The 17,403-nt window shown below is 35.7% G+C and overlaps 1 protein-coding gene across 1 annotated transcript; it reads right to left on the reverse strand.

The window, feature by feature from the left end:
• Nucleotides 1-12,099: 12,099 nt before the first annotated feature.
• On the reverse strand, nucleotides 12,100-13,996 carry LOC103964447 (2-oxoglutarate-dependent dioxygenase 11-like). The gene is made up of 2 exons (XM_009377378.3): nucleotides 13,292-13,996; nucleotides 12,100-12,861 (listed from the first exon to the last, which is right to left on the reverse strand). Exons 1-2 carry the CDS (start codon nucleotides 13,855-13,857, stop codon nucleotides 12,279-12,281), a joined length of 1,149 nt encoding a protein of 382 aa, XP_009375653.2. The 5' UTR covers nucleotides 13,858-13,996; the 3' UTR covers nucleotides 12,100-12,278.
• Between the last annotated feature and the right edge of the window lie 3,407 nt (nucleotides 13,997-17,403).

Here is a 17,403-nt window from a genome sequence, read left to right on the forward strand (position 1 = left end):
TATACCGTTAAATATACATGGCTCCATTAGTAACTCCGTTAGTATATTCTGTCAAAGTTGACGGAATATTCTTCGTCTTCTCCGGTGATCCTCGCTGGAGCCGCCACCGACCACCATTTGCGATTGCCGAATTTTGGAAAATTTTAAAATCTTTATATCTTCTTCATTTCTTAACCAAAATTCATGAAATTTTCACCAAAATGAAGCTTAGGATGAGAAGAACATAATCTTACCACTTTGGGGGTCCTAAAACCAATGGAATCTTGCTAGAAAAATTTGAAGAAATCAGCCAAACCTTGCAACTAAATAAACCTGAGTGTTCTTACATCAAAACCACTCCAAAATTGATCCAATGTGCTAGAAAAGCAAGAATAAAACCTTTCTAAGTCTTAAAACTACCTGAAACCAATGCGATCACGACGAGTGAAAAGTACTCCTCATCGGAGCTTTTAGTTCTAGAGGTTCCCGAAGCCCTCACGTCCAACCAAAACTATAGCTGAACTCCTGAGCTTGCAAGGAACATGAAAGTAATGTCCAAAACCTCAATCCTTGAATGATGAGGTTGGTTGAGAGGTTGTCCGTGCAGTTGTACGGAAATGGAAGAAAAATCCGAGAGAGAAGGTCCACGGGTTGGTTTAGGTGTGTAAGCGTGGTCCAGGTTGTAGCCAATCAAAAATAAGGAAAACTTAGTTCTAATTGGGTCCAAACAATTAGGACTTAACATATGTGGTCCACAACCAAAGTGCATGTCACACAACACCATTTAACATCCAAGGGTATAAAAGTCATTTCACGCTATCGAAAATATACTTTGGGACGGGCTGTCACACAAATAATATTCAATTCAAAACATTTCCAAAATAAAAAAAATAGAATAAGTTTGTAACCCTTAATTTTTTTATAAAAAGGTTTCCAATTTTTTTAACCTTATATGTACCCATTGATGTAATTTTTCAATTTTTTAATCTTAAAATGTACCCATTCTTAAATATAGCAATTTGTTGTAGTAAAATGTACCTTTTTTTTAATTATATAAAATCTATTCAACTTTTTTTCTAATCCATTTTTAAACTTATATGGGTACATTCTTTTTCTTGATTTGAGAATGTATCCATGTCAAGTTTAATCAAAGAAATTTACCAATGCTATTAAGCCTAATATCTATTATTTTTTGTGTGGTTTGAAGAATGTACCCATATTTTGGTAAAATAATTTTTTTGTTAATTTTGATGAATGTACTTATATATATATATATAGACACACACACAAAAAATATATTGGAGAGTATAATTTATATTTTAACAATTTTAATCCACAAATTATGGGTTTTTTTATATATTTAAAATCTCATTAATACAAACAACTATAAATTTCAATTTTTAATTTAAAAAATATAGTAACCTACATAGAAATATATTATCACATTAATTTCAAGGACTTCGATCAAAACTTGAAAACCAACAAGGTTTCAGCAAAAAAATATTGATAGTTAGGGACCGCGTTCAAAGTGTCTCATCCTCAATTTATTATTGAGTGATTACTATAATCTCGTCACTAAGAGCCATCGGTGCACTATTAGGCCATCTCCAACCAAAGGAGGGCCATATGACTCTCTTTAGCCCTATAGCCCTCTAAGAAATTATATGTTAATGAATAGTGTCAAACCATATTTCATACCATCTCCAACCGAAGGGGCCAAAGGGCCATAAGCCAAACATAGCCTTGTGACAAAAAACCATGTCCAACCGAGGGGCCAAAATACCATAGGCCAAACATAATTTATTATTTTAATTGAATTAATATAGTTAATTAAATTAAACTACTATATTAAAATAAGATTTTCAGACATATTGGAGGATTATTGAAAGAGGTGCCCATTTGAAAATTATTGAAAAAAATTAAAGGAACAATTATTGGAAGAGAATAGAATGTGAAGAATTGAAATAAAATGAGGTAAGATAGTATGGAATGGTGAAAAATATATGAGAAATGGTGTAGGAAAAAAATTAGAATTAAAAAAAAAAAAAAACAAATTCATCCAAAAACAAAAAAAAAGTGGTATGGGTTAAAAAAAAATTTCGTCCAACAAAAAAAATGTGGGCTAGGCTCATCGGGCTGGTTCAAGATGGCCAGCCCGCTGGCCTGATTTAATGGTTTTGGCCTGGTGGGGCGCATAAGCCCTTTGACTTAGCCATCGGTTGAAGACGGTTTTCGTATCATTTCGAGTTATTTTTAGCCCTAAAACCATTTGGTTGGATTGGTTGGAGATAGCCCTCATTTTTAGCCCCATAATTTATTATTTTAATTTAAAAATTACAACAACGTAAATTTAAAAACTACAACTTAAATTTTAAAACTACAACAATTTAAATTTAAAGTCTATATTATAGTGAATCACAAGAATTCCTCGCCTTCCCAAGAATTCTAAGCACTATATTATAGTGAATCATGAACCTCGTAACAATCCCTTCTCTTAAACCACTCAAAAATCTCCCAAGCCTTTTTCCAACACACATGCTCCTTAAATTATGCTCATGTCCTTGTTAGTAAGCCTATCTTCCCACCGCCTCAGAGCCTCATCCAAATCCTCAATTTCATCCAAAGCCTTCAAAATTGCAGGAATGCAACCTCCGTAATTGACGCATTTGGTCGAACACCTGGAGTGCACTTTCTTCACCTCTCCATTCCCATCCTCCTCCCTCAACCCACAATCAATATCTCCACTTTTAACAAAACCGCCACTACCCTTTACGTTTTTCCTCTTCTCCCCACCTGGGTTCGTCACAAAACTGGGTTTTTTCAGCTCGACCTCATGAACAACGATGCCATTTCCACACTTGCCATTTATGGGTCGATGAACTTCACCCAACTTCTTCTTCACCCTTCCTCCTCCATTAGGACTCTGAACCACTCTCTGTTTCCTATCGTTGCTTATGAGTTTGAGTTTGCCTAGTGGAGAGCGTCCTGCGTTGGGTGACGTTTTTATGGAACCCAGAATTGGGAGGGATGGCTGATCTTGGCCAGCCTGCTGACCTGTTTTGAGATTTTTGGCTTGGTGGGATCCACAAGCCCTTTGGCCTAGCCTCGATTGGAAACGAATTTCGTGTCAAAACAGGCTATTTTTAACCTTATAATCCTTTGACTGGGTAGGTTGAAGATGACCTTAGGCCATCTCCAACCGAAGGGTCCAGAGGGCCGAAAATAGCCTGAAAACCGTCTCCAACCGAGGGTTAGGCCAGAGGGTTGTGGAATCTCAGAGGACCCCACATAATCGAAGAGGGCTAGAGGGCTGGCCAGAAATACTGGGAATCGTGTCGGTTATAACCGACAAGAATTTTTAAAAATAATTTTGAAACCAACGGCTAGCTGGCGCCAGTTACTGTTGGATTCAAAAAAAAAATTAAGGGTTTTTTGGGCCTTTTTTTTTTTAAAAAAAAAAAATTCTATTTTTTTCCTATAAATACCTAAACCATTCCTCACAAAATTTTCACCATTCCTACCATTTCAATTCTCATATTTTCCTTCCTCTTTCAAAAATCTATCCTTCAATTCTTTTAATAATTTTGAAATGGCCTCTTCTGCAATGAAAGGTAGGGCTTGGACCCGAAAAGAAAATGAAGCTCTTTGCAAGGCTTATAGATGGGTGTCGGAAGATAGTGTGAGGGGGAATTGTCAAACAAATGACGGTGTTGGGACTCGTGTGTTCAAAAAATACTTAGAGTTCTATGAAGGCACCACTCCAGTGAATATTCGAAACCACGAGAGTTGTTCTTCAAGATGGAAGAAACATCTTCAACCAAGTTTGAACAAATGGCATCAAGCATTGTTAGCAGCCGCAAGTAGACATGAAAGCGACGCTAATTACTACGATGAAGTAAGTGTTTTCACAATTTATTTTAAATATTTAATTATATTACATTTAATTTCATAAATTAATTTCCTTTAATTTTTTTCTAGGTACGCCAAGCGGAGGAATTGTATATGGAGAGCAGCTCGAAACCCTTTCAGTTTCACAGTTGTTGGGAAATTTGTAAAGGGTGGGTGTTATTTGAAGATCCACCAAAGAGAGCTCCTATGCCGGTGTTCGAAACTGCATCCTCAGCTGTAGATATGGATGAAGATGGATCTCCAACCATTCAACAAAAAAGGGTGGAAAATCCGTCTTTGGGTAAAGGTTCCATACCTAGGGCTATGGGACGAAACAAGGCGTGAAGGTCGAAGGAAAAGGGCAAGGCAAATGATAATTACGCCGCTCAACATGAAGTGGCGACCTCATTGCAATTATTGGCAGAGCAAAATGCCCTTGAGGCCGAAGAAATGAAGCGTAGGCGTGAAGAACGGGCAAAACAAATACAAGAAGAGATGGATGATAAGAATATGGAAATGAACACTTCGAATTACACTCCAATGAGTAAGGCCTATTTTGATAGAAAAAAAAAATTATGAGCCGACGGCAGTTGTTTACCTCTTACTATACTCCTATGATGGCGGATAATGAAGATGATGTTGATTATGGATATTAAATTTATGTTGTTTTAGTTTTTAAATTTAAGTTAATGTTGTTTTCGAATTTAATTTGTAGTTTTTAAATTTAATTTATCGTTTTTAAATTTTAGTTGTAATTTTTAAATACAAGTTGTAGTTTTAAAATTTAAGTTGTTGTAGTTTTTAAATTTAAATAATAAATTATATTTGGCCATTTGGCTCTCGGTTGGAGACGATTTTTTGTGGTAGGGCTAAAACGAGCCCTCTAGCCCTCTGGTCCTCGGTTGGAGACGGAGGCAAATATAGCCCTGTACTGTTCATTAAAATATTAATATCTTAAAAAATCTTGAAGGACCAGAGGACTAAAACGAGTCATCTGGCCAGCCATCGATTGGAGATGACCTTGGTGACTACAATAGCATTGCGGGCTCAAAATTTTATTCATGTGGGGCATAACTGGATTACTTGGGGGCTGGTGCCTACACTGAGATTTGCGTTGGGCGGATCCACAAGTATTTTTGGCTTCAGTAGTACAATACTTATAAATTTCACGCATGACGGTGGATTATGACTTCAAATGCGGTGTGTACATGCAAATTTTTCTCTTTTTAGAATCATACCGAAGGGTCAAGAAAATGAATGTTTCATCTTTTGTATTTATATATATTTCCATATATAATACTTGGGATCCGAAGACATTTATTTTATGACACACATTTTGATATTCATTTTGTGGGCCATTTCGTAACTTATTTCAATGATTTGAATCGTTTATATTATAATTCATCATTTATAGACAACCGTTGCAAAATAATTGACAAATCCAAAACCATTAAGGTATTCATTTGTAGTGAAAAAAAATGGATGATTACGGGTTTGCAAAGAAACATTAAAATGACTACCATTTAATATAACACTTACATGATTCCAAACTTGGGTGATTTTTGGTAAACATGATTTTTGAGAAAAGATCTAAAAGATAGACAGTTCAAATTGTTGAAAAATGTTACAGAACGAATGGTACAAAATATGTGTCAAAAAATGGAAATCCCCGATCCTAACACATGTACATACATATTATATATATTTCAGTTATTGCTGCATCTTCTATTTAATTGAATCTTGACTTGCTTGTAATTTATCTTACGTTACCATACATGCAGGCGTACGCGGAAATAATAGAGGCATCGGGGCGGGGAAAGGTTAAAATTCATCGGTTATCAAAAGTCTTGGGGGCTGCTGGCATAGCCGTGTTTCTTTTTTCTGCAGGCGCGACGGTATGGGAAATATATTTGGCTGACAACCCACTTCAAACGGCAACACGTGCGGCTGTGGTGGCTATATCATCAGTTGGAGGTGCGACGCTAGGAAGCGCTATAGGGATTGCCCTGGCAAGCTGTCTCCCGGTACATCCTTTATTCGTGGTGATGGCAGGAATAATAGTTAGCACTGCAGGAGCTTTTATTATTGGGGATTTCGCCGGCTGGTTGGTTGATTTGATTTTTGAATCTGGGGGTAGTACCACCTTGAGCACTGAGGGGCTTCGGTGCTACGTAGCACCGATGCCGGATGGCGTCGCTTTAGCCCGTCAAATTATGCATCATCATCCATCAAAATATTAAAAATTTATGATGTGTATCTGTATGGATAATATTGTTGAAGTATAAATCGTGAACTGATGTGTTAAGTGTTTGTATTAATCCTAGCTTACATTGCTGGATTAATCAGCTTTGGGTTTAAATGTAATTTGCCTTATTTAAGTCTTATAGGTTTTAGATAAGTGAGGTGCCTCTTCATCTCATAAGATGTAAGATGAAAGACTGAGTTTGCTTTGATATAAGCTTGAACATTGCCAAAACTATGTAACCGTTTGCAGAGTGTGGGATTACTTCAGTCTCTCTCTTCTCAGCTCATGTTGTATGTGTGAATGAATTTTGCACAGTAACATTCTCTACTTGCAGTCTCTGTCTGTCTGTCTCTGTCTGTCTGTGTGTCTCTCTTTCTCTCTCTCTCATCGTTCTCCATTTTTCTGTACTGTGATTATTTCTTCTTCTAGAAGAAGTTGTGCGGTTGCTGCACACAAATCTCTCATTTAAATTCAAATTCTAACAAATATGTGGTCCCCTACATTGGCCAATGGCAACATTATTATTTAATGATTATCAATTACTTGATCCTGAAAAGATAATCAATAGATCGATTCAGATATATGATAATGATTATCATTATCAGTTACTTGATAATTACTTTTTGGCTTAATTAGATTAATAGTCCTCATAATGATAGAGTAGTTGGAAGATTATCTATGTGGTAAAAAAAATTAGAATTTAAGCTCATGTGGTGAAGTTTGTTAGGATTTATGCCCAAAATTAAAAATTCCGTCAACTTTTGTTATCATTAGCACGTGGTGTGCTAACAATTAACATAAAGTTGACGGAATTTTTAATTTTAAGTATAAATCCTAACAGACTTTATCACATGGGCTATTTTCCAACTACCATATCACCATAGGGACTAATAATTCAATTAGGCCATACCTTTTCTTTTTTCTTTTTTTTTTCCTTTTTTAAGAACTTCTTTATTGATAAAATAAAGGATTCAACTAAGAGGGAAAAAACCTTGGCTCATATCCTGAAGTATTGGGCAAACCAAACTACACACAGGGATCCGAATTGCGGCCGTTAATGTAACCTACCCCTCCCCGCTCAAAGCAATTGGAAGGTGCCAAGCCCCCGATAGCGGCGTCCCCTATAAACATGAACCAAGAAAATTTTAACCGTAGATAACATGAAAAAGTACTAACAAATCCGATAAGTCGGAAGCTGAAAAAGGCTACGCAAATAAGCATAACAGCACAAGCAGGACAACAATCCCACCAATAAGTACCTGGCAGTCGACACCACAATTAGCCATAGAATTCGCCGCCTGAACCTGATTACCCTCTAAAAAAATATGGGAAACTCAAAATTGTCATGGAAGAAAAGAATATTATAATTGGATGCTCAAAGATAAATAAAAATTCCTACTCAAAATTTTTAGAATTTGAATCATAAATCTTTGTGCATATAATCAAAACCGTTTATATTATCAATCACACTGTAAAGATCATCTTTGGAAAAAATGAATTAAAACTAAGGTCGTTTAGTCAATCTATTCTAGCAAATATATAGACAGTTCGTAATGCTTTTATCAATTTCGTTCATTTGTTTTTATACAATTCGATGACTAAACAACTTTACTTTTAATTTATTTTTTGCAGAGCAGATCTGCGTAGGATGATTTATATTATGAATGATTCCGATTATCCTTTTGAGTAGCCAAGTATTGTTCGGGAGAAAACCCTGACAGTTATGCCAATGTAAACGTGGGGCCCAAGGCACCTGCACCATAGAGGAAGAAAGAAAATGGACTACTAGAGATGAATCACATTCAATCGACAATGCTTGCGAACCATTTTTAATCGCCAAAGAAACTGCATGAATCACAGCATAAAGCTCAGCCTCCAGAGAAGAAGTCAGACCCAGGGAGCCCGCAAAACAACCCAGCACAAGAGCACAAGTCCATTACGATCACGGAAAATCCCATCAAGCCAGCCAAACATGGGGAACCTCCAGCTGCACCATCCATGTTTACTTTAACCAAATTTGTAGGATTTTGATGCCCAAAAACTCCAATGGCTCATAAAATAACTCAGAAACTGAATTTCATCGAGCCTAGTTTAAAAGAATGAATCTCAACAAGTTGAGTTTGATCGCCCTAATTAAAGAAGCAACAAAACATAGCCCATCTCGAAAACGCAAATTATTCTGAGTCTGCCATAGTAAATAAAAACCCGCACCAATTAATCCTCACCAAAACATTTGCAACTGAGTACCCGGACCCTGATGTAGTGGATAAGTGAAAAACCCATGGATATCATGATACCAAGAACAAACTTGAAACCATGTTAAACAAGCCGACCAAAATTGTCTTGCAAAAGCACACTAAAGAAAGAGATGATCCACCATAAAGGGATCACATAGAAGCCAACATAAAACCTCTCTACCTTGAAGCATATCATCAGTCAAAATTTTACCAAGCAAAAATTTCCATAAAATTACTCAATTACGTGAGCGAAAGCATGGATGCCAAACCCATCGATCCTAAAGAACATGAGGTTGACGACTACGCTAAAAATCACAAGCAAGCTTAACTGAAAGATTCCCATCAGTGCTGCCATCCAAAATAAAATCCGAGACCAAAGCATGCAAACGATTAGAAATAGGCAGAGGAAGTCCCAACTGATCAGAAACCAGCACATCCAACCACTTTGAATGCCAAATTTCACCTGACCACCCAAACCAATAATCCATTTTTACCCATCAGAGATAGCCGAATATAAGGGACGTAGCCCAGGCCATACCGAAGAACACTTGTAAGACGAACAAGGATGACCCAAATTATTGAAAAATCTCCTCCCAAAAAAACAATAAGCCATACTAGAAATCACTCGAATGTCCCAAAAAAAATTCATTTGAAAAGCTAGATTAAGAGCTGCAAAGTTGCGAATACCTAAACCACCCTCATTATACGCACAACACTACTTTTCTCAAGCAACAGTGAAAAAACCACTTGTATCAGCACACAACTTGACCAAATAAAATTAGGGGTGCTTTAGATTTTGGCCCTTACAATTCATTATTTCTAGATAAAAACCCATCTATCTTTAAAGATTCAGTTTAAGCCCTAATTTAAAATTTGCAAACATATAGTAACACTATTGACCTATTAATGCAATTTATTTACACTCATGCCACTCATAGTTTATGGTCCCTTTTTCAAATTCCTAAATTTATGCCAAATTAAAAGTAGTAGAAAAAGTGAAATAAAATGAAAAAAGTGTTTGCATTAACCGTATCTATGTTAAACTAGAAAATTAGTTTTTTTTTTTTCGTGATATATTTTGTAGCAATTTTATCCATGTTAATTGGTAGGTAAATTAGTTTGTTCCAATTATTTAAAAAAAAAAATACTACACCTATATTATATATTTTGAATCAAATAACATTCCTCTAACTTGTAGGTAAATTATTTTCTATGTATTGTTATATATGTTAGACACGTTTTGTTGTTGTATAAACATGAGTGGAACATAATATTGTTGATTTTATACATCAAACTGCATTTCTTTTGTTATAGGTAAATTATTTTCCATGTACAAGTACTTATGTTAGGCAAGTTTAGTTGTTGGTACCTACACCCATGGTGTAATTGGTGTAGGTAAAGTATTGGAAATTAATTTGTAGTTAGGTAATGAACATTTTGCATCATTGGAAATGAACATTTCAAATAGTAGGTAGGTAAATTAATTTGTTCTAATTATATAAAAAAAAATTACACGACACCTAGTTATATTTAATTTTTCCAATTATTAAAAAAATTTATGCTACACCCAACCAAATAACATTTCTCTAACTTGTAGGTAAATTATTTTCCATGTATTGTTAGATATGTTAGGCACGTTTTATTGTTTTATAAACATGGGTGTAACATAATATTTTTAATACTATGCATCGAACTACATTCCTTCTTAATATAGGTAAATTATTTTCCATGTAATTAGTACATATGTTAGGCACGTTTTGTTGTTGGTATATTATTTTGCATCATTGTAAAAAAGAGATATTATATTACACCCATGGTATAATTGTTGTAGGTAAATTAATGTGCATGTAGATAATGAAATACAATGTTCTAATATATTAATAAAAAGGGATAAATTCAAAAGTATTCAAGAGTAGGGTGAAAAAACTAAATCGAATAGTTTTATGAAAATTCAAAACCTTTCTAAAAAATTAATATGCAATAAATTTTTAACATTAATGTCTTTTTTTTTTTCTTGTTGCAAAATCATTTACTATTTCCTTACAATTAATTGTCTACATCAAGTATGTAATAGGGGTATTTTAGGCATGTGAAAAATGTAAAATGTGTGAATTAATATGAAGTTAATGAATTTGCTTATGTGGATCCTAGTCATTGGGTTTTCTTTGAGTAAAAAAGTTATGTAGGGTTTTATATGAAGAAAATTAAGTTTGAATGGCTAAAGTCATATTTTCACATATTACGAGCCCAATTCCGAACTTAAGTCAGGACAGAAGAAGGCCAAGCATAAACTAAAAAGCTTGGAGATAACATGCTTACCACTACCGATTTGAGTGAAGTAATACGACCAACCATAGAGAGAAGGTGTCCTTGCCATAACATACGAGCTCGGATCCTATCCACCAAAGCTTGGAAATTTTGTTTACAAGGCTCACCTCGAAACAGAGGACCACCTTTGTAACTGATGGGAGCTCACCCTGAGCAATTCCCAGCAAAGAAAGAATCTGATGTCGGCTATGGGTCGCCTTGTTAGAATGCACAATTAATATGACATATTAAAAGGCAACCTCAAGTCATTTGCATGATTTTAGAATTTAAATGCATCTGGTTGAAATGGTTGCCACGCAAAATGCCAAAGCCTAAATACTGAAGGAAGTTCGTTGTACAGATGCAAAAGCAGGCTAAACCAAAAGCAAAAAAGAAAAGTTTAGATCATTGAGGAGGTGGAGCTTTAGAAAGTAGCATAATAATCTTAGTCTTGGTTGAATTTGAATGACAAGTAAAATAAAGAAATTAACATATTCTCTGAAGATTAATTTCCAAGATTTAACAAATAAACTTTAAAAATATGTTAATTTCTCATTTGACAACCAAGAGCAAGAAAATTGTACTACTATCTAAAACTTCACCTCCACAATCTTCTAACTAGCCACTTTCTTGATCTCCACTGCGATGAATATTGTGGAGCAAAAAATAATTCTAAAAATGCAGAACATGACGCATGGACTTTATGCCGAAGAATATAAAATTGCCCTTATTAAATGGGCAGCAGGACACAATTATTCCCATGCACAACTCAACATACTTGGAGGTTCAAGAAGTTGACTACAACTGCTCTCACCTCCCATTCTTGTGGCATTGAAAAGTTAAAAGACATTAAAGTTAGGATTAATCACCAAATCCTATCTTGACAAAAAAAAAAAAAATCACCGATTTATATCTTTAATACATTTACAATTAAAGATCAACTCCATCAAATAAGGAATCCCTTTCACAATCAATCATGGATGTTTCCATCATCATCCCAAGATATTATCTCCTAATTAATATCTTGGGAATATTATTTCCTCATTCATTCAATGAATGACACATGGCCAATCGGATGCCGCTATGTGTATGCCATAACCCTAACCCTATGACCGGCCACTCCTCCCTATAAATGCCTTCATCTGCATCAAATTTTGGTAAGTTTTATGCTACACATACAAACTCGAAGCACTTACTCTTTTCAAAGATACTGACTTAGGTATCGGAGATCCATTGCGCCCCCCCCCCCCCACACACCAAAAAAAAAAAAAAAAAAAAAAACAAACCTCATGGGGCACGTGTGACCTTGGTCTCGATGAAAAGTGTTGAATCTTTTGTAGGTATAAATTTGTCAAGATTGAAAACGACGAATTTTTGCTACCCCACATGTTTTTTTGTTTTTTCATTTGCTTCTGGCCTGGTTGCCTCTATAAATCACACAAATAATAACCAAGCCGCACATACAATAATTAAAAGCAATACGCATGAATCCTGTGCTAGTTAGATTCGCACATGATAACAAATCAAATCCGAGCTAGGTGCCAAGGATCACATTCCAAACTAATATATTGGTTAACAAAAATAACAACATTAACAAAGCATGTAAAATCCCACACACCTCATTACGTTCTGGGTCTTTTGGAAAAGTTGATGGCTTGTTTCTCCGCAGTAGGACTAACTCTATAAAAGTGTTGCAAATAATCACCCACAACCACCTTCTCATACCCCTCATCTTTCAAGGAATTACGATCCCTTATAGGATCAATCAAAGTTCGGGGAGATGGATTATAGAACAAAGCCACTGAGAAGCGCTCAACATCCATTTGGGTCACAACCCTATGCCATGGGCTTTTTAACTTTCCATTGCTCATAATCTCTAGCAAGTCTCCCATATTCACTAGCAATGCCTCTGGTGGCCAAGGCACATTCACCCATTTCTTGTCCTTCAAGACCTGGAGACCTCCAGCGGTGTCGAATTGCATAAGGAGAGTAAGGGCACTGGCATCCGAATGCGGAGTTAGACCGAGGGCATGGTCTGGTCTAGGACATGGTGGGTAGTAGTTGACTCTCACATTGATCTCACTGTCTTTGGGGTCAAAATTTTGGAGGAATACATGTTTTTCTAGTGATAAGGCTTCGGCAAGGCCTTCCAGTAAGTCATTCAAGATGGTTCTTGCTTCATGAACGTATTGCTCTATAGCATGCCTGTTTAACAAAAATGTTGATTAGTGTTTAAAATTTTTGTGGCTAATGGTTAGGGCGATGGATTAAAGATAAGTTGCTTCAAGGCGTGCACACACACACATATATAAACAAGCCCCTTATCACCCATTGCAATATTTCCCACTTTATATTATGAAATTATTCTAACAATTACAGCGTTCCATGAGCTGATCAAGAATTTGATTTATTCTAAATCACTAAATGTTTGAATCAGTTGGCTAAATTCATTATCAATGTTGGAATTTTTTTAATTTATTCTAAATACTTAAATCACTACAGCTAAATTCATTATTACTAAGTAACTGTTTAATAACTATTTCGTAATTAAAAAGATTATCATATGTGTCAGAAAATAAAGGTACCGAAAGTATGATCGATGCACGCTTATGTTTTATTTGGTGAAATGCGGCACCTGAAATCGGCAGGCCTTTGAGGCCAAACATGGAGCCCTTGGGTTGCTCCGACAGGAGCTGCTTTCACAGTCACACGGTCAATCCAATCCAACGGTTGATCTTCCGACTTCACAAAGTTCCGGCCGTAGCCCATGTTATCCACACTCACATACGACCCAACGCTTGCTTTCTTCTCTTCAAACGACAACCCAAAGAACTCCTTGACCACATCCTTCACACCATCTAAAACATGCCCTGGCACACCATGGTCCTTGATTATGAGCATACCCCAAGTATTAGCACCACTTGCTAGCTCGGCCAGCTCTCGGGTCCAGTCTGTGGACTCAGACCGGGCTCGTAATTTAGCCATGCTTATGGATGGTAGGACTTCTGAGACATTATTAAGCAAAGATAAGTCAACAACATCATAATCGTGTTCAAGGTGCACCCTTATGAATCTCTCAGGCAAATGTTTGAATCCTCGCCGAGCGAGTTCTTGAACCACGGGCACTCTGGAAGTTCTTAATTGACCTTCTTGGTCTAGGTAGGTGGCTTCATGGAAGCAATTTTCACTCAGCTCCTCCATATGAGTCTCTCTAGCCAGCTAATTAAGCACTTCCTATTTCTTAGAACATGGATGGGCAAATGTGTTTGATGATTGTAGGAAACTTCAGACCTTAAGAGGGATGGCGTAATTGGTTTGCATACTTACCTGATAAGTAATTAGTGAAATTTAGACCACATCTTTCATCAACTTGTTTAGTTCTAAAGGAGATTGATTGATTGCATGGGCCATGCGAAAATGACGCTTTGATTGGGTACATGAGGCCAGGCCAGAGGCCTAGAGGCTAACTTGTATTGCATTACAAGTATATTGGACCTGTAAAAACTGGAAAGAGGCCTTATATACAAGTCAACATACTAACTTTGTTCGACCAGAAAACGTAGATGGAACTACTGGACCGGATCACTTTTGAGTATTTAACGTGGCTAGCAAGGGTACGATTTGATTTTAAGTCACGTTTACTGTGATGCACTTCTGAGCCTATACGTATCCCCATAGGAAATTCATCTAGACCCACCAAACACGCTAAAACTCCCATCCAATTTAGTCAGACTAGTCATGTCAAAGCAGGTAAGCGAAACACGGGCTAATACTAACATTTAGGGTAATTACAAGTCACTCTCTTCCAAAGATAATCATGTTTCTACTACTGTAAAAAGTTAACAATTTAGAGCTTGTGGGATCATTATATAAATTGGTATTCTTCCACACAGTTCATGTCATGTGCTCAGGTACAAGTTCTTGATTGTTCATATTCTTGTGGCCCACTACTACAAAATTAGCTTTAAGTGTCGGATGATGGTGACAGTTAATAAGCCATTATGTTAGATAAAAGTAATCCGACATATTTTTTAATTAGTGTCGGATAAAACGTAATTACTGTCGGTTATATCCGCCAGTACTTACTGACGGATAATTAGCGTCGGTTTAAACCGCCACAAATTTTTTAAACCGCTAGTATTTGTGTTTTTTTTTAATATTTTTTTTTATATATTTTGGCAGTTTTTAAGTTAATAGTGGCAGTTATAACCGACAGAAATTGACCATTTTATTATTTTAGTATTCTGGCGGTTATTATTTTAGTATTCTAGAGGTTATAACTGACAGAAATCGACTATTTTATTATTTTTACGCCAAAAGTTTTTCTGTTTGTTGTTCATTCAAATTTCTTTCTCTTCTTCATCTTCAATCTCATATTTCTTTCTCTTCTTCATCTTCAATCTTCAATCATTTTCTTCTCTTCATCTTCAATTTTTTGTTCTCTTCATCTCCCAGTAAGTTTTTCATTTCTTTTGCTTCCATACTTTTTATCTTCTATTTCTCTCTTCATCAAGCATTTCATCTTTTTCTGATTTGATTTTGCAGGGGCTTTATTTGGTTGGCTGACCACGTAAAGAGTAGATCGACGACAGAATTCTTCAATAGTTCAGGTTTTATTGCTGAACTTCTTGATGTTTAAATTGTTTGTTTAACACACAAGATTATTTATTTAGAGATTTTAATTTAATTAGTATGATAAATTAGGATTATTTGTGTTCCATTAGTTTATTTTATTTACTTAAATTGTTATGAAGAAATTGAGATAAATATTATTTGTAAATATTTATGTTAAATTGATAATATTTAATATACCATAAATTGGTAATATTTAGTAATATAGGTATATATTATGTTAATTAATTAAATATTTCACTCCAATTGCTATGAGGATATACAAAACTTAAATTTAATAAATAATCAAGAGTGTAGATAAACATATTTTTGTTAACCTTTGATTGTTTTTTTAATTTGTTTTACTGTGATAGGTGTTGAAAATTAAATTGCAATTGTGGTAATCTAAGGTTGAAAGATAGGGATTGAAATTTCTAATAGTTATGCCTACATGATAGGGATTGAAAGATTGTAGGCACCTTAGTTTCAAAGTAATATTTGCTATCGTACAGTGGTAAAACATGGAAAAGAGTTGGTTGACAATATCGCAAAATTTGGAAGCATATACAGATGGAATTAATTTGTTTTTGGATCAAGCAGTTGCGAATGGTGCTGGCCCCGATAAGTTTAGATGTCCTTGCAAAAGATATTGTAATCGATATACTTTTGTTAGAAAAACTATTGTCGAACATCTTGTGTTGTATGATATGGATAAAGATTACAAAAATGCTTTGTGGTGACATCATGGGGAACCTTTCATTGGAGAGCAAAATACGAGGATTGGAGAAGAACGTGTTGGGCTGTCTACTGAAACAGGAGATCGGTTGATTGGTATTCATGATGTTCTTAATGATGTATTTGTCCAACCATTAACGGAAGAAGGTATTGGGCCGTCTACTGAATCTCTATCTGGGGAAGGGCGTCCGGAAGAGGTCGAGACTTTTTTTTTAAGTTGCTTAAAGAGACAGATCAAGATTTGTGGCCAAGTTGTAATGAATTTAAAAAATAGGCGGTTGTAAGATTGTATCAGATCTTCACCACGTTACTCGAGTTAATTAAAAAAATGTTGCCTGACAGAGATTGTTTGCCTGAATCTTGTTATAAGGCAAAAAAACATATAAATGACTTGGGTCTGATATATGTGAAGATTGATGCTTGTCCCAATAATTGCATGATCTATTGGAAAGACACTGCAGAGTTGACCGCATGCTCAGTTTGTGGTAAATCAAGATATAAAAATGTCAACGAAGATGATGGCTCTAGAAAAAAAAAAATCGCAGCTAAGGTTATGTGGTATTTTCTTTTAAAACCACGATTGCAGCGGTTGTATATGTCGAAGCATACGGCTTAACATATAAGGTGGCACGCAACTGAATGTCCTAAGGATGGGTTTATGAGACATCTTTTAGATTCTCCAGCATGGAAGCATTTGGATAATTTATATCCGGAGTTTGGATCAAAAATGCAAAATATTTGATTAGGGTTGGGCAGTGATGGATTTAATCATTTCAGAAAAATGAGGTAAGATCCTAGCACATGGCTTGTGGTGCTTTCAGTTTACAATTTACCGTCCTGGATGTGTATGAAGCAACCCAATTTGTTATTGTCTTTGTTAATACCAGGATCGAGCAGTCCCGGTAAAGAGATTGATGTATACATGTGTCTATTGATTGATGAGTTGAATGAGTTATGGGAGGTGGGCAATCCTACTTATGATGCGTATTTCAACCAAAATTTTGCGATGAAGGCCGCCGTCTTATGGACTATAAGTGATTTTCCAGCTTATGGAATGTTATCAGGATAGAGTACACATGGATATAAAGCATGTCCACATTGCATGCATGATAAAGAATCTATTTACTTGCCGACGAGTAGTAAGATTTGCTATTTGGGGCATCGATGCTTTCTTCCTGTTGATCATAAGTTTCGAAGGCAAACCACATCTTTTAATGGTTGGCGGGAGCATTGTAGTGCACCAAGGTAATGGACTAGTTTACAATGTCTTGATAAACTTTGTACTTTGAGATTTACTTTTGGAAAACCAAAGAAAGATGCTTCGGTTGGGCAACACAAAAAACGAACTGAGAGCAATATAAGTAGTAAGAGCCAGTGGAAGAAGAAATCTATTTTTTATGA

This window comes from the organism of the source record quoted next, unplaced genomic scaffold (assembly GCF_019419815.1).
Source record: "Pyrus x bretschneideri cultivar Hongxiangsu unplaced genomic scaffold, Pyrus_bretschneideri_v1 Contig77, whole genome shotgun sequence".
NCBI classification, from domain to species: Eukaryota; Viridiplantae; Streptophyta; class Magnoliopsida; order Rosales; family Rosaceae; genus Pyrus; species Pyrus x bretschneideri.

Coding starts and splice junctions, on each gene's coding strand:
- LOC103964447 (XM_009377378.3), bottom strand. CDS start 13,857: ATGGAGGAGCTGAGTGAAAATTGCTTCCATGAAGCCACCTACCTAGAC. Junction 12,862..13,291: donor CAAAGGCCTGCCGATTTCAG/GTGCCGCATTTC, acceptor TTTGTTAAACAG/GCATGCTATAGAGCAATACG.